Source organism: Pseudophryne corroboree, chromosome 1, assembly GCF_028390025.1.
Source record: "Pseudophryne corroboree isolate aPseCor3 chromosome 1, aPseCor3.hap2, whole genome shotgun sequence".
In the NCBI taxonomy this organism is placed as follows: Eukaryota; Metazoa; Chordata; class Amphibia; order Anura; family Myobatrachidae; genus Pseudophryne; species Pseudophryne corroboree.
In genome coordinates this window covers 115,107,646-115,128,552 of record NC_086444.1, presented here as the reverse complement: position 1 = coordinate 115,128,552, position 20,907 = coordinate 115,107,646, and the positions used below count along the sequence as shown (strand labels likewise).

General features: G+C 45.7%; 2 protein-coding genes across 2 annotated transcripts in view; one reads left to right on the top strand and one right to left on the bottom strand.

The window, feature by feature from the left end:
• The window catches only part of CDC20B (cell division cycle 20B), a 98,725-nt gene extending 98,227 nt beyond the window's left edge, over positions 1-498 (top strand). Inside the window, exon 12 of the mRNA XM_063946513.1 lies at positions 48-498. Coding sequence (XP_063802583.1) covers positions 48-151 — 104 coding nt within the window. The 3' untranslated portion in view covers positions 152-498. The remainder of the gene's footprint in view (positions 1-47) is intronic.
• A 7,133-nt stretch (positions 499-7,631) lies between these two features.
• The window catches only part of LOC135056645 (granzyme A-like), a 78,693-nt gene continuing 65,417 nt past the window's right edge, over positions 7,632-20,907 (bottom strand). Inside the window, exons 4-5 of the mRNA XM_063962085.1 lie at positions 15,076-15,336; positions 7,632-8,074 (exon numbers count right to left, since the gene is read on the bottom strand). Of these exons, the coding sequence (XP_063818155.1) occupies positions 7,922-8,074; positions 15,076-15,336 (414 nt within the window). The 3' untranslated portion in view covers positions 7,632-7,921. The remainder of the gene's footprint in view (positions 8,075-15,075; positions 15,337-20,907) is intronic.

Here is a 20,907-nt window from a genome sequence, read left to right as displayed (position 1 = left end):
AATGAGCAAAGCCATATGGTCTCATCCTGTATTCTGTATACTAACAGGCCACAGAGGAAGAGTTCTGCACCTCGCATTGAGTCCAGATCACAAGAGGATCTTTTCCGCAGCAGCGAATGAAACATCTTTTATATGGAATTACTGCAAATAAGAAAACAGAAAAAGAACAAGAATTATTAATGATCACAAGATTATGAAAACTTAGATTCTTTTGGGATTTTCATGCTGGGTAAAATAAGAGCTGTGAATTTAAAGTTCTTTCCATATGTGAATGTGAATGTTATGAATCGTATTCTAATCAGGAGCAACTGTTTTAACTCCCTTCCCAGTAATGCCCCTTACAAAACTAAGCTGTGGCTTTAAAATTGCTATTATTATGACAAAGGCTACAATGGTTTTTACATCTCGATGTATTCAAGTTAGGATATCCTTTATAATGCCGGAACAAGGCATATTGGCATTCAATACAAAGGGGGAGATGTACTAAGCAGTAAAAAGACTGGAGAAGTGAGCCAGTGGAGAAGTTGTCCATGGCAACTAATCAGCTGCTCTGTATAATTTTATAGTATACACATTATAAATGTTACTTCAATGCTGATTGGTTGCCATGGGGAACTTCTCCACCGGCTCACTTCTCCACACTTTTCACCGCTACACATACAGGTGGTGTAATACCACATGTATGCAGTGTAGATAGTCTCTATAGTTCAAATTGTATATTTTGGGTGCTGTGAATCCCGACAGGGGTCGGGTAAGTATACGTACCCTACCCTCCAACCCTCCCTTCCGACAGCCTAAATATAACCCTCACCCTCCCCGCAGTTTAACCCTAACCCTCCCAGTGGTGCCTAAACCTAACCCCCCTTCTCCGCAGCATAACCATACCCTGCCCCTGCAGCCTAACCCTCCCCCTCCCTGCAGCCTAACCCTAACCTCCCCAGTGGTGCCTAAACCTAACACCCCCTTTCCCGTGGATTAACCCTAGGAGTCCCCGGTATACTTACATTTGGGATGTCGGTTGTCGGGATTCTGGTGTTGGCATTCCTAGTGATGTCGGGATTCTGCTGCCGGCATTCTGGCCGTGTGTCGGGATTCTGGCGCTGAGATTTGACTACTGGCATCCTGACCACGCCCCCTTTGGGTGACCGAATCCCATTTTTCCTCAGTTCATGTTAATGAATCTAAACTACCAACACACACAATTCTAAAAATGTTAATGTTATCATCTTTTCACAAATGATCTGTTACTGAACAATTTGTTTGTACACAGATTACCTGATCAATCTGATATAATGAGCATGCACAGAAAATAGATGACTATGATGGCTCAGTCTGCCCATACACACAGTGATATAACAGTATAAAGCACTGCGGGATACAAATGTTCCAATTTGGGCAATCAAACAGTAACATCAGAGAGTATTAGCATCTAATGATGATTAAGATGAGGATGTTGTAGCTGAGTGGTAGTCCCAAAATAACGTATGAGTGGTAGTCCCAAAATAACGTATCTGATGCGTTTCATTGCGGTATAAGCCAGAACTTCAGCTGATGGGACTACCACTGCATGGGTGTAGTATGGTATGCCGGCGGCCGGGCTTCTGGCGACCAGCATACCGGTGCCGGGAGCCCGACCGCCGGCATACCGACAGCATGGCGAGCGCAAATAAGCCCCTTGCAGGCACGGTGGTGCGCTACACGCACCGCGCGCGCCACACTATTTTATTCTCCCTCCAGGGGGGTCGTGGACCCCCACGAGGGAGAAAAAGTGTCGGTATGTCGGCTGTCGGGATTCCGGCGCCGGTATACAGTGCGCCGGGATCCCGACAGTCGGCATACTGAAGACCACCCCACTGCACGGATCTTTACACCATGCTCAGCGTGAGAAATATGTGATTGCACTAGAAGAAGATAAACGCTGATATATACTTCAACAGGGTATAGCAGGTGACCCGCTCTGCTGCTAACGCTCAGCTGCCATCATAGTGTTTAAAATACAGAACTACGGAAGCGCTGCCATTGATGCAACAAAACTTGGCTTCTTTAATTCTGTCTGTACCCCTCTCCCTTCCTCCCTCCCTGTTATTGCAGTACGGATAGGTGTCTCTTTGGGGGTCATTCCGACCCGTTCGCACGCACTGGTTCTTCGCTGCGGTGCGAATGGGTCTGGAATGCGCATGCACGGCGTGCGTATTGTGCATGCGCGTCATTGCCGCAACGACGCTGGTTGCAAAGAAAGCGGTCGCAGCGGCGACCGCAAGAAGATTGACAGGAGGAAGGCGTTCCGGGGCGTCCCCTGTCCGTTGGCGGACGTTTTCAGGGAGTGGTAAGGAAAACGCAGGCGTGTCCAGGAGAATGGAGGGCGGATGTCTGACGTCAAAGTCGGCCCCATCATCGCTGAGATCATCGCACAGGGTTAGTATGTCCAGGGCTGGTCTTCTTTTACACCAATTTTTTTTAGCATAGCAGGGCTGCACAAGCGATCGCAGCCCTGCTATGCTAAAATACACTCCCCCATAGGTGGAGATTAGTTGATCGCACCAGCAGCAAAAAGTTGCTGGCTGCGATCAACTCGGAATGACCCTCTTTCTGCTTATACTTTATCCCGGCCTCAATTGTACAAGTAGGCAGGGTAAGCTATGTAAGGTTCAATATAATTTTTTTTTAAATCATATGTAATAGGACTCACTTATGAAGATGAGTATACTTAATTTAATTGTCATTTGTATGTCCAAAATTAAGCACTAATCATTTTTGGTAGTAATAATAATAATAATAATAATAATTTTATTTAGATAGCACTTTTCTTCTAAAGGACTTAAGACACTATACAGAAATCATGAAGATAATACAGAGGTTAGCTTTACCGATAATACAGAAACCATGCAATGAATATAGAGGCAGCCACTGTATAATACTTGCAAATATTATACAGTACATTCTCCTCACAAAGGTTTCATGTAAGGCAGCCATCTTGGGTGCACAATATAGGTTACATTGGGTTGAATAGGCAATACCTGGATGAGCTGACATGCAGTGGGGGAGCCATAGAACACTAAAGCAAGATACATGATCCTTAAAAACGAATCAGATCCAGTAATTGTCTTACCATACTGGGTGCTACAATGTGCCAGATAAGCATTGCATAGAAATAAGGTGTACAAGGGTAAAATGAAAAGTGTCTGTCTGGCCCTTGAAAATATAAGGCGAAGCAGCCATAGGGGACGCACTACATAGATCACAGTGGAAAAGATTAGTAATTTGTTGAAGTGCAATTTAGAAGACTGCAGACCCTCTGTATAACCTGTGTGAGGCGCTGTACCTACCACCTATTAACCTCTATCACTGGATTTTGCAGAGAATGAAGGGGTCTAGTTATGATCGCAGTGGTAGCTTACATTGTGTATCGATGCCATACCGCGTCGATTTGCACGGTATCCGGATGATAGGTCGACAGTAATAAAGACAACATGGTCAATAGGTCGAATTGTAAAAGGTTGACAGGTACAAAAGGTCGACATGACAATGGTTGACCCCTTTTTTTTCCTTTTTTTTTTAACTTCTTCATACTTTACAATCGACATGGACTATGATTGGGAATAGTAGCCTGCCCCAAGTGAGCCATGCGAGGGGACGTGGCACACTAATTGGGATCCTATGTGGAGAAACATACAAAATGACACCCCAAAAAAAACTGTCAACCTTTTTTTTTTGTGTTGACCATTTCCACGTTGACCTTTTCACCTTTTGTACCTGTCAATCTTTTCAGGTGTCTACTTTTTCACTGCTGACCATTTGACCTTGACCCGCACCTGATTTGCACTACTGCAATTTATGAAAATAGACCACGCATGCAATCTTGTTGCAGAATCATGTGCCCTGTGAGAAGCCAAGAAAATGCCTTAGCTGGTAGCGTAATGTTTCAGTGGGAAGCCGCACATGCACATTTGAACTGTCCAGCAGTGAGGAGGAGAAGCCAGATCAGCAGCATCCGAGGACGGAACAGGAAATGATGAGTTTTCTCTGCTAATTCTCCTCGCTGGCGGCTACTCTATGCTCAAAATGCCAGCCTGAAACAATATTATGTTTTTCTCACAAGTTCTGAAAAGTTTAGCTCCTCACCGTTTGACAAAGTGTTATGATAAAGGGAGAAGGGGAAGGGATAATTGTTGCACGGAATACAATATCTTTGAATGGCTCTATTTCTAATTGCAAATATCAGGAACCCCTAATATCGATTATTCATATCATATAGGTGTCATTATAGGGGGTGCTACCACAGATCATGTCATTACTGAGAAGAAAAAGAGAGAAAAGGATCTGTTTAAGGTGCACTGAGAATTTAAAAAGTTACTTTTAATTGATTTTTAAAAATCAATTAAAAGTTACTTTTTAAATTCTCAGTGCACCTTAAACAGATCCTTTTCTCTCTTTTTCTTCTCACAGTTTGACAAAGGTAACCTACTTTGCAGTCGCCATAGCAGGCTGTGGGTATGGGCAATTACTGCAAACATACAAGGAACGTAGAACAAATCTGTGATTTTATTATTGTTGAATAGCAGGAAGCGGTGATAACCCCATTTTCTGGCTGGAGAAAACAGGGAATGGGGATATCATAAATTGATAAACAGACCCCAAAGTTTAATTTGATTAAAATAATATATATTTTATTTATTTATTTAGGACGTTGGAAGTGGTGTTGCAGGATTGTCTTTATTAAGTTTATTTTCATATGTAACAATAACTCATGATGAATAATTTATTATGATGTATTTATTTACATGTAATTTATATACCATTTCCTTATATTATTGCAATATCAATGCTTCGTACATACAAAAACTGTGTATAAATAAATTGTTTCTGTCGTGACCTCCAGACCTAAATATGTTGTGGTGACCCGCCTCACCTGTCTATAAAAATTGTTAGGGGTTCTGATTTTAAAATTAGGATTGTTTTGGTACTGAGCTGTTCCTTATTTAATTTTTTAACCCATAAAGACAATATTTATGACGGAGGGTTAAAGTTACTATATTATATAGTACTTATCAAAGCTGCCAAGTCTTAGCCATTTTTGGCCTCTGGATTTAATGGGACAGTACAAGCAGTGTCAGACTGGGGCATGTAGGGCCCGCCGGGGAAATGCAGTTGTAGGGGCCCATGTTTAGGGGTGTGGCCAGTCCGCAGAAGGGGTGTGGCCTGCCACCTCATTGGTTTGACTAACCATTAGAGAGTGCAACGTTTGGCCCCCTTCATAAATATATACAGTAAATTCAGCTGCTGCATGCATGATAATGTACCAGATTAATAACAGATTAATAACAGCAATGCACTGTAGAAAATACACCATAGTCCAGTATAAGGTTACATATGTATAATGTATAATTCAGGTGCACAGTCTAGAACCTGACCTATAGAGTTACACCTGGTTTTGTATTGAATACACTGTATTTGTTCCTTTAAATCCAGTGACCAAAACCACCAAAGATGTGGCAGCTTTGAAAAACTGCACATAGTAAATGAAACTACAGCATAGTGTCTGTGTACTGTGATATTTGTGCTCTGATAGGCATGTTAGCCATTTCACCCCTGTGGCTGAAGTGTGGACTGTCACCACAGCCAGATTAACGAGCTCGTGCTAACGCCAGTATCCGTGTGACTTCATGTTTATAGTCACACCGCCCATTGTATTTCCATCTGCAGCTGCAGCCATTCTCATTGGTTTTGGCACTTACAGTATCAGAGGGTTTATCTGAGTCCCTGCACATCCTATTACCGCCAGTGTTTCTTTCAACACTTGCAGCACATATACAGCAGGTGCAGCTTCACCATGTGACGAGGGCCTCCTATGGCTCCAGCTTTGCATCTGTGTATGCAGCCGCTTGCCCTGACATGCCTGCAGAGCTGGCCCTAACTAATATGATGCCCTAGGCAAGTTTTGGCTGGTGCCCCCAAGCGGGCGTGGATCATCAAATCGACAGTGTCTAGGTCGACAATGTTTAGGTCGACCACTATTGGTCGACAGTCACTAGGTTGACAGGGTTGGAAGGTCGACAGGGTTTCTAGGTCGACATGTGCTAGGTCGACAGGTCAAAATGTCGACATGAGTTTTTTTTTTGGGGTGTCGTTTTCTGCGTACAGTGACCGGGAAGCCGAATTAGTGCACCGTGTCCCCTCGCATGGCTCGCTTCGCTCGCCATGCTTCCGGCAGGGTGCCTCGCTCCGCTACTGCTTCGCTCAGCACAGATTACCGTTCCAATAGTAGTCCACGTGGATCGTTAAGTATGAAAAAGTAAAAAAAAGTTTTTTTCAAAAAACTCATGTCGACCTTTTGACCTGTCGACCTAGCACATGTCGACCTGGAAACCCGGTCGACCTTCCAACCCCGTCGACCTAGTGAATGTCGACCTGTAGTGGTCGACCTAAACATTGTCGTTCTTCAGACCAGACCCCCCCCCAAGCATCGCCACTAGTTCCGCCTCTGACCCTGCACCTCTTTCCCAATTTCTCTGCCTCTGCTTGGATACAGATGTGTCCTCATACATCTTGCCCCAATACACCATGCAGCAGGAAATGCCTGGCATGAGTCAGCTGGCAGCTCTGCTAATGTTGGGCGCCTTTTTTTGTCAAAAATGCATCTTATTTGCATTACTATGGATGCATAAGCAGCTTCTGCTGAATAAAAAGATATGTGTCATGTATATATTCTGAGTGGAACTGGGGCTGTATCTGCATATGAAATGCTATGTTACAGTGATTTCCAGGAATATACTGTAATATAGCATTTCATATGCAGATAGAGCCGCAGTCACACACAGAATATAGGCATGCTGCATATCATTTTAATCAGCAGAAGCTGCTTGTGCACCTAGGCATACCAAATGCCCTAGGCATTTGCCTAGTTTGCCTATGACTAGGGCCGGCTCTGCATGTCCGCGACAATCCCATAACACCACATGAGACAATTTCTAGGGCACAATAGCCCAACGCCTTGTTCCAGATCAGTAGCGGATCTTGCCACGGGCAAGCAGGACTTTTGCCCGGGGGGGCGCCGCCTTCCGGAGGGCGCCGGCGCCATCCGGAGGGGGCCGCACCAGGGCAAGATCCGCTGCTGCTGTGCCCCCCGCTGCCCGCTGCCCCCCGCTGCCGCTGGCCGCTGTGAAGGGAAACTAGAGTTTCCCTTCGTGGAGAGGTCCTTTACTGTGCGGTGCGCGATGACGTCATCGCGCACCGCACAGCAAAGGTCCTCACCACGAAGAGAAACTAGACGCTACGCGTCTAGTTTCTCTTCGTGGAGAGGACCTTTGCTGTGCGGTGCGCGATGACGTCATCGCACACCGCACATTAAAGGACCTCTCCACGAAGGGCTTCACAGCGGCCAGCGGCAGCGGGGGGCACATTTCAGAGCGCTACAGTAGTCTGTACAGGGGGCGTAAATGACCATGCCCCATGTACGAAGCCATGCCCCCCATTGCCGCCCGGGGCGCACAAAGCCCCAGAACCGGCCCTGTTCCAGATGTATTGTTATTATTTATTTTCCCTTTCTCATCAGTGTGAATGAAACAGTACTGCATCAGTAACCGTAATGTGAACCCCAACCAATAATCACAAAGTGCTGTAGAAGAAAGCATATCCATTATATGATTTCTTTGGTTTGGCATTAATGTGATATACTTTATTTAAGTACCTTAAAATGTTTACAAATACATGAACAAATATTTCAAGGACTTATCCGTCCTGCAGATATTGCAGTGCAATAAAAACTTATCCACGGCTACTTCATACAGAATTATTCAGCACATTTACTATAAAAATGCAATTTCCATAAACAAATTATTTGCTGAAGAAAAGAAGAAAACGTTTTTAATACAGTGGCACGAGGGCATCAAAAGCAAGACAAGAAAGTTCTGGAGCATTAAATTCAATCGTTAATTGTGTTAAGTATCCAGGTCACGTATTCTTTAGTTAGGCGAGTGAAGACGGAGGTATCACCGGGATGTCCACATTTAATGTTCCCAAAAGATGTGATTCCTTTCAGAACACCATTGCAAATTAAGGGACCACCCGAATCTCCCTGTGAAAATAAAATCGATACAATATACTTTTATTTTTTAAATACCTTTTACATACTCTCATTTGAATTGTTGAATTAAATGTTATATTTACACTGTATTGTTTATTTGTATGTTTTTTTATGCTGTATTTCTCCTAATAATGGTGTGATTTCACTGGTTTTTAATAGTCAACAAACTATGGGGAATGTTCAATTAGCCTCCCAAAATTTTTGGTTCGTTTTTATTTATATTTTCGTCAGTTTTTTCCCGTCTTCCCAATTATTTCCTCTTTCTTTTCACCTGGAAAAAAAATATTTTTTGTGCGAAAACACGTTGGATCCGGTATAATGACTGCCGGCATCGAGGACAATTGAATATCGGGAGGGGATGGGGCTGGGGTGTCAATTAGCCGCAGTAAATTACCACGGCTAATTATTTGATATCCCCCTAAAGGTGAACATCTATATAAAATTCTGATGTTAAACATAAAGGAGGGGCATATTACTATTTTATTAACAATTATAAGCACCAATGTTTTTTTTTTAGAAATGGAGCATATATATTATTTTAACTAATTTGCAATTCATATATATATATATATATATATATATATTTTTTTTTTTTTTTTAATGAATGTCTGTGTTATATACACTCCGTGGCCACTTTATTAGGTTCACCTGCTTGACAAATGCAAACATTTAATCAGCCAATGATGTGGCAGCAGTGCATAAAAACATGCAGACATGGTCAGGAGGTTCAGTTGTTGTTCAGACCAAACTCTAGAATGATGAAGAAAAGTGATCTTGGAATGATTGTTGATGCCAGACGGGCTGGTTTAAGTATCTCAGAAACTGCTGATCTCTTGAGATTTCTATGCAGTCTTTAGACTTTACAGAGAATGGTGTGCAAAGGGAAAAATGTTGATATGCATAAGGTCAACAAGAGACTGTAGACATGGTTGACACGCTGCATACCAACATGCTTAGCATGTTGATGTTATGAGCCAGGGCTGTGGCTCATTCCTGTTTTGCATGTCAGTTATGTATTTTATGTTTATAAGTTGTCTTGCAGGCCAGGATTTCCCGTTGCTCTGTTTTAGAATACTCTTGGTTGCTGCCGCTGGTGAGTCTGTGTAATTGCAGCTTGTTCCCATGTGTCCAGCCTCACCTGGCTGCTAATTGCATCTTGTCAGTTTGGAGTCATGCAACAGGGCAGCTGTATGAAATTATTAATTAGGCCTCTCTGTTATATGCTGGCTCAGTGCAGTTCACAGATGCTGGTGATATTTCTGCGTATTCCCTTATTAATTCTGTCACTGGTGTTTTGCAGAGGGTTCTGCTTATGCTGTCACCGCCGGTACACAAAAGTATTGTGTCGGCGTGTGGTCAGCATTTCCTTTGTTGTTCTTTTCCTTTGGCGGCAAGCCACACATACTTTGGTTTTAGGTTTGTTAGTAGCCCCTGGCCTTGTTGTTTAGTCAGAGGGCCCCTTGTTATCACCCTGTCTCGGTTCACTCTTTGTCTCTCATTAAGACCTGAGGGGGCATCGAAGTTGGGCAGACGTAATCCGCCCTTCAAACGCGGCTGCCATGGGCTCAAGCAACCATAGTCTCGCAAGAGTGTACTGACAGCACGGGCGAGACAACGGAGATAGGGCGCCAGGGGCTATTCCCTTTCCATTCCCCTTTGCCAGCATTACGTCCTGGTGCTCTGGACTCGCTTCATAACATCTCCCTTGTTCTGAGCACCAGGAACCTAACATTATCACCAGCCCAACCACAAAAAAGAAATAAAACTTTTTTTCTTTTTTGGCCCAGTCCAGTGTCTAGTCTAGAATCCAGTCCTGTCTAGAATTCAGTGTGCAGAATCCAATCCGGTGTTTAGAATCCAGTCCTGTCTAGAATTTGGTGTTTAGAATCCAGTCCGGTGTTTAGAATCCAGTCCGGTGTTTAGAATCCAGTCCAATGTTTAAAAAAAAAACAGTCTTGTTTTGTTTAGCAAAAATTTAGTCTTGCCTTGTCTTGTCTTGTCTAGTTTTAAATCCTCCTATGTCTACTATGCAAGCCCTGCAGGCATCTCTCTCAGCCCTGAACTCTGCTTTCAGTGCTTTGAGACCAGAGCGACTAGAAGTTTTGCAGCAATCATTTAAGCAACTGCAAAACCTTCTGAATAAAATCTTGCTCATCTTGCCAGAAGTCGTTGAAAGTACATCTATCTCTAAAGAGACTCTTGTTCACAGTATGGTGACAAGAGAATCCTCTGGTTTAATTGAAGAGAAAAGGTTTAAAAGTTTTCTGCGGCCCATGCTCTCAGAAGAGGAGCGTCTGCGTCGCAGAAACTTAAACTTATGCCTATATTGTGGGGGTTTAGGCCACTATCTGCAGACCTGTGAGTTGCGCAAGCCAAAGTGTGGTGACGAGTCTTGCCCTCTGGCCAAGTTGAGTCAGGATACTAGACCTACTCCTGTCTCTACTGTGGCAGAGGTACTTGTCACACAACCCACACTAAAAAGCTCTCTGTCCTATAATTGGGGTCCTTGGGCAAGGGAGCCCCATTATAGATTCAGGAATCAAAAGAGAATGTTTCTCTCCTCTCTTGAGGTTCCTGTTGAAGCAGAGTTGCAGGTTCCTGGAGTGGTGCCCGTTGCCCAGGGTCCTGGAGTGGTGCCCATTGCCCAGGGTCCTGGAGTGGTGCCCGTTGCCCAGGGTCCTGGAGAGGTGCCCGATGCTCAGGATCTTGGTGCGGTACCCGATGCCCAGAGTGCTGGTGCGGTACCCGATGCCCAGAGTGCTGGAGCGGTACCCGATGCTCTAGCTTATAGAGGGACATCAAATATTATAGCTCAGGTTTCCATACCAGAAGGGGTCTTAGAAGCTGTTACCCCAGGTAGAGACTTGAAGAGCGCAACCCCAGAAAGGGTATCTGAAACCATAGTTCTAGAAGGGAACTCGAGAAGCAAAACCCCAGAAGGGATCTTTGAAGTAATATCCCCAAGTGGGGTCTCGAGAGACGCAGCCTCTAAGAAGGGTCTAGAGGTCGCTTCCCCAGGAAAGAACTTAAGAGGTGTAGCATTAGTGGAGGTGATGAAGGTTATAGCTTCAGCAAAAGTCCTGGAAGTCATAGTCCCGGGAGAAGTTTCGATAATTATCGACTCAGAGAGGGAGGCCAATGGCTCGATCCCAGTGAGGGAGGCCGATGGCTCGGTCCCAGTGGGGGAGGCCGACGGCTCGGTCCCAGTAAAAGAATCCGAGGTGCTGACCCGAGCGGGGTTCCCGGAGGCCACTGCCCCAGCGGGGTTCCCGAAGGCCACTGCCCCGGGTGGGGTTCAGAAAGTCACTGCCCCGGGTGGGGTTCAGAAAGTCACTGCCCCGGGTGGGGTTCAGAAAGTCACTGCCCCGGGTGGGGTTCAGAAAGTCACTGCCCCGGGTGGGGTTCAGAGAGTCTCAGCCTCGAGTAAGGTCAATAGTGACCAGGTCCTAGCAAAGCACTCCAGTTAGTCAGATGGGAAGGAAACAGATCCTGACTCTGATGTCTCAACATCCATAATCTTTGATGGGGACTTAGCCCAATTTCTGGCGCTTTACAAACACTATTACATTATTATGTTGTCTAGACCATTTCTGGGCATCACTTCAGAGAACATTGTGCTTTATCTGATTTATTCGTTTAGAGGAGAGCCTTTTGAGTGGGCGACCAGCCTAATGAAAGCTGAAGATCCCATTCTTCAGGATCCCCCAGCATTCAGTGATGCAATTATTAAAAGATATGGTTCCAAAGAAATTGGTTCAGGTTCCTCTAAGTCACCCATCTTGTCTGCTGAGAGTCCACCAAATACTGTAAACTCGGCACAAGAGTCCCAGCCCATTGTTTTGACTGCAGGATGTGCTTTTCTGACTACTTCTTCTTCCTCTAATAATAGTAATTTGCCAGAAAGTTCAGCTCCCAAGGATAAGAAACCTGTCTCTGATTTGAACGCAGCCTTGCTGGGTGGTACCATCAGTTCAGACAATGTTTGGGGAATTACCTCGGTCAGACCTAAAGAGCTTTGTAAAAAGAAGAAGAAGAAAAATAAATAATTTTTTACTCTTGCCTTGATAAAAATAAAATAAAAAAATAAATAAAATTTTTTTTTTCCTTATCTTGTGTCCAGTGGCCACCGTCAGGGGGAGGGCACTGTTACAAGCTGTGGTTGCAGCTTGTTTCTGTTTTCGTGTCTGTTAGACCAGTGTGTCAGGTTTTTTTTTGTATCCCTTGTTTTGGATAGTCTGTATTCTGGGGTCCTTTGACCCCTCCTCAAGGGGGGGGGGGTACTGTTATGAGCCAGGGCTGTGGCTCATTCCTGTTTTGCATGTCAGTTATGTATTTTATGTTTATAAGTTGTCTTGCAGGCCAGGATTTCCCGTTGCTCTGTTTTAGAATACTCTTGGTTGCTGCCGCTGGTGAGTCTGTGTAATTGCAGCTTGTTCCCATGTGTCCAGCCTCACCTGGCTGCTAATTGCATCTTGTCAGTTTGGAGTCATGCAACAGGGCAGCTGCATGAAATTATTAATTAGGCCTCTCTGTTATATGCTGGCTCAGTGCAGTTCACAGATGCTGGTGATATTTCTGTGTTTCCAGTCTGCTTGAGTTCTGAGCTTGGTTCCTGCTAGTTCCTGAGCTTCCTGTGTCGATTCCTGTCAGTCCCTGTGTCGATTCCTATGTCTGATCCCGTGTCCTGCCGTGAGGCGTTCCTGTCCTGAGGTCCAGTACCTTTGCCTGTGCCTGGTCAAGTTTCTGGCTTCTTGGTGTCCACCGGTCTGTCGTTTGGGATTCTGCCTGTCCTCCAGTTCTGAGAGTCTGTGTCAGCAGCATTGGGAGTTCCTGTCCGTTTGCCAGTATTCGTACCGGTTCCGTGAGTAGCGGCACTGCCGCGTCCGTCGGCCTAGGCCGCTGTATTCCCTTATTAATTCTGTCACTGGTGTTTTGCAGAGGGTTCTGCTTATGCTGTCACCGCCGGTACACAAAAGTATTGTGTCGGCGTGTGGTCAGCATTTCCTTTGTTGTTCTTTTCCTTTGGCGGCAAGCCGCACATACTTTGGTTTTAGGTTTGTTAGTAGCCCCTGGCCTTGTTGTTTAGTCAGAGGGCCCCTTGTTATCACCCTGTCTCGGTTCACTCTTTGTCTCTCATTAAGACCTGAGGGGGCATCGAAGTTGGGCAGACGTAATCCGCCCTTCAAACGCGGCTGCCATGGGCTCAAGCAACCATAGTCTCGCAAGAGTGTACTGACAGCACGGGCAAGACAACGGAGATAGGGCGCCAGGGGCTATTCCCTTTCCATTCCCCTTTACCAGCATTACGTCCTGGTGCTCTGGACTCGCTTCATAACATCTCCCTTGTTCTGAGCACCAGGAACCTAACAGTTGACATTGACCATGGATGACATGTCCACATGATAGAGTGTCAACCTGACATCTCTGGTGGCCCAGCGGTCACCTAAATGGTCCCGGCAGCAGCAGCAGCTCAAGCGTAGCTTCCGGGTCCCAGAGGTCATGTGACTGTCACTTCCGCCAGACACCACTGAGGAGTCAGCGGAAGACCACACCAGGTTCCACTCCAGTCAGCTAAGAAAAGGAAACTGAGGCTACAGTGGGGGCAGGTTAAATACTAGAAAAACAACAATTAATCAACCTCAATCCTGCTGTGACATGCAGATGGTAGAGTCAGAATTTGGTGTAAACAACACAAATTCATGTATTCACTCTGTTTCAAACTGCTGCAAGCTTTCTCCATAGAAATCCGATAAATCTTATAGCTACTGTAGTGGTTGCTACTGCTAGTGAAGCACGGCGATAGCCTTCCTTAAACAGTATGGGGAAAAGCTCTATCATCGGCAAACCCCCCCACCCCCCACCCATTTCCACCAGAAACAGGGTTCTTATATAATTAATAAATAGGTCAGCTGCCATTTTTCCCATTGGAGCAGCTGGGTGTTACGTCACGCAGCCGCCCCAAAAATGCAGCCGACCCGCCCTCCCGTTTTCCCTGCGCCACCCCTGCAATGCTCAGTCACCGCCCTCCCGCCCACCCCCTATATCCTCTGTCCACTTAGTACATTTGTGGTCTGCCAGTCACTCTGCTGAGAGGTCATACAACTTAGTCACACCAAATATCTAACTGAAAAGCCATGTGTTATAATTTATTCTCACAATATATACTTAGAACAACAAAAAATATGTTGCTATATCAATCACTGATAATTGAAGAGGTGAGTGGATGGAGCTGTTGTTGTCATAATTTTTGGAAACATTTGCTTTTTAATTGATGATGGTGTTATGTCCTAGGGGTCAAAGTTACAATATTACTTTAAATGTTGGTAGTCTATTTACTGATATATTTTGTGTATCAAAGTGCTATGTCCAATTGTTAAGTTCTAATAATTTATCTGTAACTAACTATCTCAGTTTCTTCTAAACGTAACATAACACCTTCATTCACTCACCTCTTCAATCATATATCACTAACCAACCGGGTCCTAGCAGATCCTAAGTACCAAGACCCAGCACAGAGTTTGCCTTAGGCATAGGCAGTATAGGCAGATCCCCATGGGCATCTCAGCAGGCATCTAATTAGCAATTTTGGGTGGTCGGAGCAGTGGTGGAAATACAGTTAGTAAATAAGTATTTTATTATCTCAGTAATATTGCTAAACTGCAGGGTTTTATTTCTGCTTTGGACTGCGAGAAACTAGATCATGCTTTTGTATTCCGAAAACTGGACTATTGTAATGCATGCTTTTCATGTTAAGATGTGCTATATAAATAAAGATTGATTAATTGATTCTACAAACCTCTTGGTGACCCACAATGACCCACAATGAGACTTCACCACCACACCCTCTGTCTTCCTATTTCCTAGGTGCATGCATTTAATTTACATCCAGCACTGGAGAAAACTCTTCCACCTTCACTAGTTGTACAGTACTTTGATATCTCTTAACTGTATATAGAAGCTGCTTTGACCAGATAAACTGAAGTCACACTTACTTCACAAGTGTCCTGTCCTTTAGGCCCAACACTGGTGCACATCATGTTTTCGGTTATATTAACCTTATTTTTCCACGATCGTTGACATTTTCCTCTCTCTATAAGTGTGACATTAACTTCCATTAGATTGTCGGAATTATCACCATCTTCGGTCAGACCCCATCCAGCTGCTTGGCAAACCGTTCCGGCCTCTGTGTCCTCAAATGTCTCAGGCAAAGACATAAGTTGTACAGCTTTGCCAAGCTTGGCTTTACGATGCAACTGTACACCAACACAAAGGATAAAATATAATAAGTAAACCATAACACCAAATTATTTTAATACAAGTAAGGCAATATAAAAAGGAAGAGAGGGGGGGGGGGGGGGGGGAATGGGGATGAAGACCCTAAGGCCCACTTGGGCTCTCTTACTCACATCACATCATGGGTATGCTTCAGAATAAGAAACAGTTGTGATGGTAACTTTTTACGCAGCCGCTACTATGTAATGTCTCTGTGGGACAGCTCCACTCGCACACTCCTAGTTACAGCCCTGCCTTAGAAGTCTGAAATGTTTTAAATTAAAACTAGTCAGTTAAATAATTGGTATCACTCTGACTTGTTAGGTTCCCGAAATTGGACAGTAGGGAACTGATTTACCAACAAGTTTTATCATATGCAACGAGTTTTAAAACTCATTGCGTATGATAAATGGTGCTCCAGCCAATCAGCTCCTGTATGTGTTTGAAAAATGACAGTTGGCAGCTGATTGGCTGGAACACCATTTATCATGTGCAACGAGTTTTAAAACTCGTGTATGATAAAACTCAGTCCCTAGGTTTTAAAATTCTGGGCAGCATGATAAGAACAGTATTTCCCATCTGCAGTCCTCAGAGACCCCTAACAGCAGAGGTGTATCTACCTATTAGCTAGGATGGCACTCGCCAGGGGTGCCAGCCGAGCAGGGGCACCAACCGACGGTGCCACCCGCGGCCAGGAGGTATATACACTTCATACACTTTGCACCTTTGTTCCCCCTTCCCCTGGAAGTTCCTCACCTGCCCCGGCATCAACTACGGCAGGCAGCAGCTGAAGCCACTGTAAGGGGACGTGGTCCGGCGCCGCACCGCATTACAATAAAGAAAACGCTGCATAAACTACAGCTCCCAGCAGCCCTTGCTGCCGGAGCTCACAGAAGTAAGGGCTGCTGGGAGCTGTAGGTTATGCAGCGTTTCTTTATTGTAATGCAGCGCAGTGCTGGACCCTGGCGCCTTGCAGTGGCTCCAGCTGCTGCCTGCTGTGGTTGTTGCAGGGGCTGGTGAGGAACAGCCAGGGGAAGGGGTAACAAAGGTGCTGCCTCTACAAATATATATGTATGTGTATATATATATATATATATATATATACACATACATATATATATATACACACACATATATATATATATATATATATATATATATACTTATACATACATACATACATCTACACACACACATATATATATATATATATACATATATATATATATATATATATACATATACATACATCTACAATCAATACAAATGACATAGGCTCCTCATGGTGCAGTAATTTACCAATTGAACAGCGGGGAGATTGGAGTGTAGAGCGGCCCCAGCACGCTGACAGCCGGACTTCAATGAACAGCTCGCCTATCTCATATATGGTGGAAACCTATGAGAGGACAAGGTCCGTGATGATGATATGCTAGATTAATTACCTGATCTGGTACGCAGAAAATCTATACAAGTGTTGTCTGTCTGCCTGTTCAATTGGTAAATTAATGCACCATGAGGAGCCTATGTCATTTGTATTGATTGTGGATGGTCTGGAAAATTTAGAGACTGCAAAATCTTGATATGCTCGACTAAACCAACCATTCGGTACGAGGAATATATATGATTGTTGTGCATGTCATTAAGAAATAATTGGAAGTTACTGCACTATGAGGCGCTTGTTTCATCTTTTTTCTCTAACGTCCTAGTGGATGCTGGGGACTCCGTCAGGACCATGGGGATTAGCGGCTCCGCAGGAGACAGGGCACAAAAATAAAGCTTTAGGATCAGGTGGTGTGCACTGGCTCCTCCCCCTATGACCCTCCTCCAAGCCTCAGTTAGGTTTTTGTGCCCGTCCGAGCAGGGTGCAATCTAGGTGGCTCTCCTAAAGAGCTGCTTAGAAAAAGTTTTTAGGTTTTTTATTTTCAGTGAGTCCTGCTGGCAACAGGCTCACTGCAACGAGGGACTTAGGGGAGAAGAAGTGAACTCACCTGCGTGCAGGATGGATTGGCTTCTTAGGCTACTGGACACCATTAGCTCCAGAGGGATCGAACACAGGCCCAGCCATGGAGTCCGGTCCCGGAGCCGCGCCGCCGACCCCCTTACAGATGCCGAAAAGCGAAGAGGTCCAGAAACCGGCGGCAGAAGACTTTTCAGTCTTCATGAGGTAGCGCACAGCACTGCAGCTGTGCGCCATTGTTGTCACACACTTCACACCAGCGGTCACGGAGGGTGCAGGGCGCTGCAGGGGGCGCCATGGGCAGCAATGAGAATACCTTGTTCTGGCTAAAAAATACATCACATATAGCCCTTGGGGCTATATGGATGTATTTAACCCCTGCCAGGTCTCACAAACTCCGGAGAAGAGCCCGCCGAAATAGGGGGCGGGGCCTATCTCCTCAGCACACAGCGCCATTTTCCTGCTCAGCTCCGCTGCGAGGAAGGCTCCCAGGACTCTCCCCTGCACTGCACTACAGAAACAGGGTAAAAAAGAGAGGGGGGGGGGCACTTTTTTTGGCGTTTTTGATATATATTAAGCTGCTATAAGGGAGACAACACTTCTATAGGGTTGTTCCTATATATTTATAGCGCTTGGGTGTGTGCTGGCAAACTCTCCCTCTGTCTCCCCAAAGGGCTAGTGGGGTCCTGTCTTCGATAAGAGCATTCCCTGTGTGTCTGCTGTGTGTCGGTACGTGTGTGTCGACATGTATGAGGACGATGTTGGTGTGGAGGCGGAGCAATTGCCGGTAATGGTGATGTCACCCCCTAGGGAGTCGACACCGGAATGGATGGCTTTATTTATGGAATTACGTGATAATGTCAGCACATTAAAAAAATCAGTTGACGACATGAGACGGCCGGAAAACCAGTTAGTACCTGTACAGGCGTCTCAGACACCGTCAGGGGCTGTAAAACGCCCTTTACCTCAGTCGGTCGACACAGACCCAGACACGGACACCGAATCTAGTGTCGACGGTGAAGAAACAAACGTATTTTCCAGTAGGGCCACACGTTATATGATCACGGCAATGAAGGAGGCTTTACATATCTCTGATACTGCATGTACCACAAAAAGGGGTATTATGTGGGGTCTGAAAAAACTACCTGTAGTTTTTCCTGAATCAGACGAATTGAATGAAGTGTGTGATGAAGCGTGGGTTAACCCCGATAGAAAACTGCTAATTTCAAAGAAGTTATTGGCATTATATCCTTTCCCGCCAGAGGTTAGGGCGCGCTGGGAAACACCCCCTAGGGTGGATAAGGCGCTCACACGCTTATCAAAACAAGTGGCGTTACCGTCTCCTGAAACGGCCGCCCTCAAGGATCCAGCAGATAGGAGGCTGGAAACTACCCTGAAAAGTATATACACTCATACTGGTGTTATACTGCGACCAGCCATCGCCTCTGCATGGATGTGCAGTGCTGGGGTGGTTTGGTCGGATTCCCTGACTGAAAATATTGATACCCTGGATAGGGACAGTATTTTACTGACTATAGAGCATTTAAAGGATGCATTTCTATATATGCGAGATGCACAGAGGGATATTTGCACTCTGGCATCGAGAGTAAGTGCGATGTCCATATCTGCCAGAAGAAGTTTATGGACGCGACAATGGTCAGGTGATGCGGATTCCAAACGGCATATGGAAGTATTGCCGTATAAGGGGGAGGAATTATTTGGGGTCGGTCTATCGGATTTGGTGGCCACGGCAACAGCCGGGAAATCCACCTTTTTACCTCAGGTCCCCTCCCAACAGAAAAAGACACCGTCTTTTCAGCCGCAGTCCTTTCGTTCCTATAGGAACAAGCGGGCGAAAGGACAGTCATATTTGCCCCGAGGCAAAGGAAAGGGTAAGAGAGTGCACCAAGCAGCTTCTTCCCAGGAGCAGAAGCCCCCCCCGGCTTCTGCAATGCCCTCAGCATGACGTTGGGGCTTTACAAGCGGACTCAGGGGCGGTGGGGGGTCGACTCAAGAATTTCAGCGCACAGTGGGCTCACTCACAGGTGGACCCCTGGATCCTGCAGATAATATCTCAGGGTTACAGGTTGGAATTCGAGAAGTCTCCCCCTCGCCGGTTCCTAAAGTCTGCTCTGCCAACGTCTCCCTCAGACAGGGCGACGGTATTGGAAGCCATTCACAAGCTGTATTCTCAGCAGGTGATAGTCAAGGTACCCCTCCTACAACAGGGAAAGGGGTATTATTCCACACTATTTGTGGTACCTCATCTGTTAGAGGGCCGCAGATTCGGCATACAGGACTGGGTCCTGGTGACCACGGATGCCAGTCTGAGAGGCTGGGGAGCGGTCACACAGGGAAGAAACTTCCAGGGAGTATGGTCAAACCTGGAGATGTCTCTTCACATAAATATATTGGAGCTAAGAGCGATTTACAATGCTCTAAGCCTGGCAAAACCCCTGCTTCAGGGTCAGCCGGTGTTGATCCAGTCGGACAACATCACGGCAGTCGCCCACGTAAACAGACAGGGCGGCACAAGAAGCAGGAGAGCAATGGCAGAAGCTGCAAGGATTCTTCGCTGGGCGGAAGATCATGTGATAGCACTGTCAGCAGTGTTCATTACGGGAGTGGACAACTGGGAAGCAGACTTCCTCAGCAGACACGATCTACACCCGGGAGAGTGGGGACTTCATCCAGAAGTCTTCCACATGATTGTGAACCGTTGGGAAAAACCAAAGGTGGACATGATGGCGTCTCGCCTCAACAAAAAACTGGACAGGTATTGCGCCAGGTCAAGAGACCCTCAGGCAATAGCTGTGGACGCTCTGGTAACGCCGTGGGTGTTCCAGTCAGTGTATGTGTTTCCTCCTCTGCCTCTCATACCAAAAGTACAGAGAATTATACGGCAAAGGGGAGTAAGAACGATACTCGTGGCTCCGGATTGGCCAAGAAGAACTTGGTACCCGGAACTTCAGGAGATGCTCACGGAAGATCCGTGGCCTCTACCTCTAAGACGGGACCTGCTTCAGCAGGGACCGTGTCTATTACAAGACTTACCGCGGCTGCGTTTGACGGCATGGCGGTTGAACGCCGAATTCTAAGGGAAAAAGGCATTCCGGAAGAGGTCATTCCTACACTGGTAAAAGCCAGGAAGGAGGTGACTGCACAACATTATCACCGCATTTGGAGAAAATATGTTGCGTGGTGTGAGGCCAGGAAGGCCCCCACGGAGGAATTTCAATTGGGTCGATTCCTACATTTCCTGCAAACAGGATTGTCTATGGGCCTCAAGTTGGGGTCCATTAAGGTTCAAATTTCGGCCCTGTCGATTTTCTTCCAGAAAGAATTGGCTTCAGTTCCTGAAGTCCAGACTTTTGTAAAAGGAGTACTACATATACAGCCCCCGGTTGTGCCCCCAGTGGCTCCGTGGGACCTTAATGTAGTTTTGGATTTTCTCAAATCCCATTGGTTTGAGCCACTCAAATCGGCGGATTTGAAATATCTTACATGGAAAGTAACCATGCTACTGGCCCTGGCTTCAGCCAGGAGAGTGTCAGAATTGGCGGTTTTATCGTATAAAAGCCCATATCTGATTTTC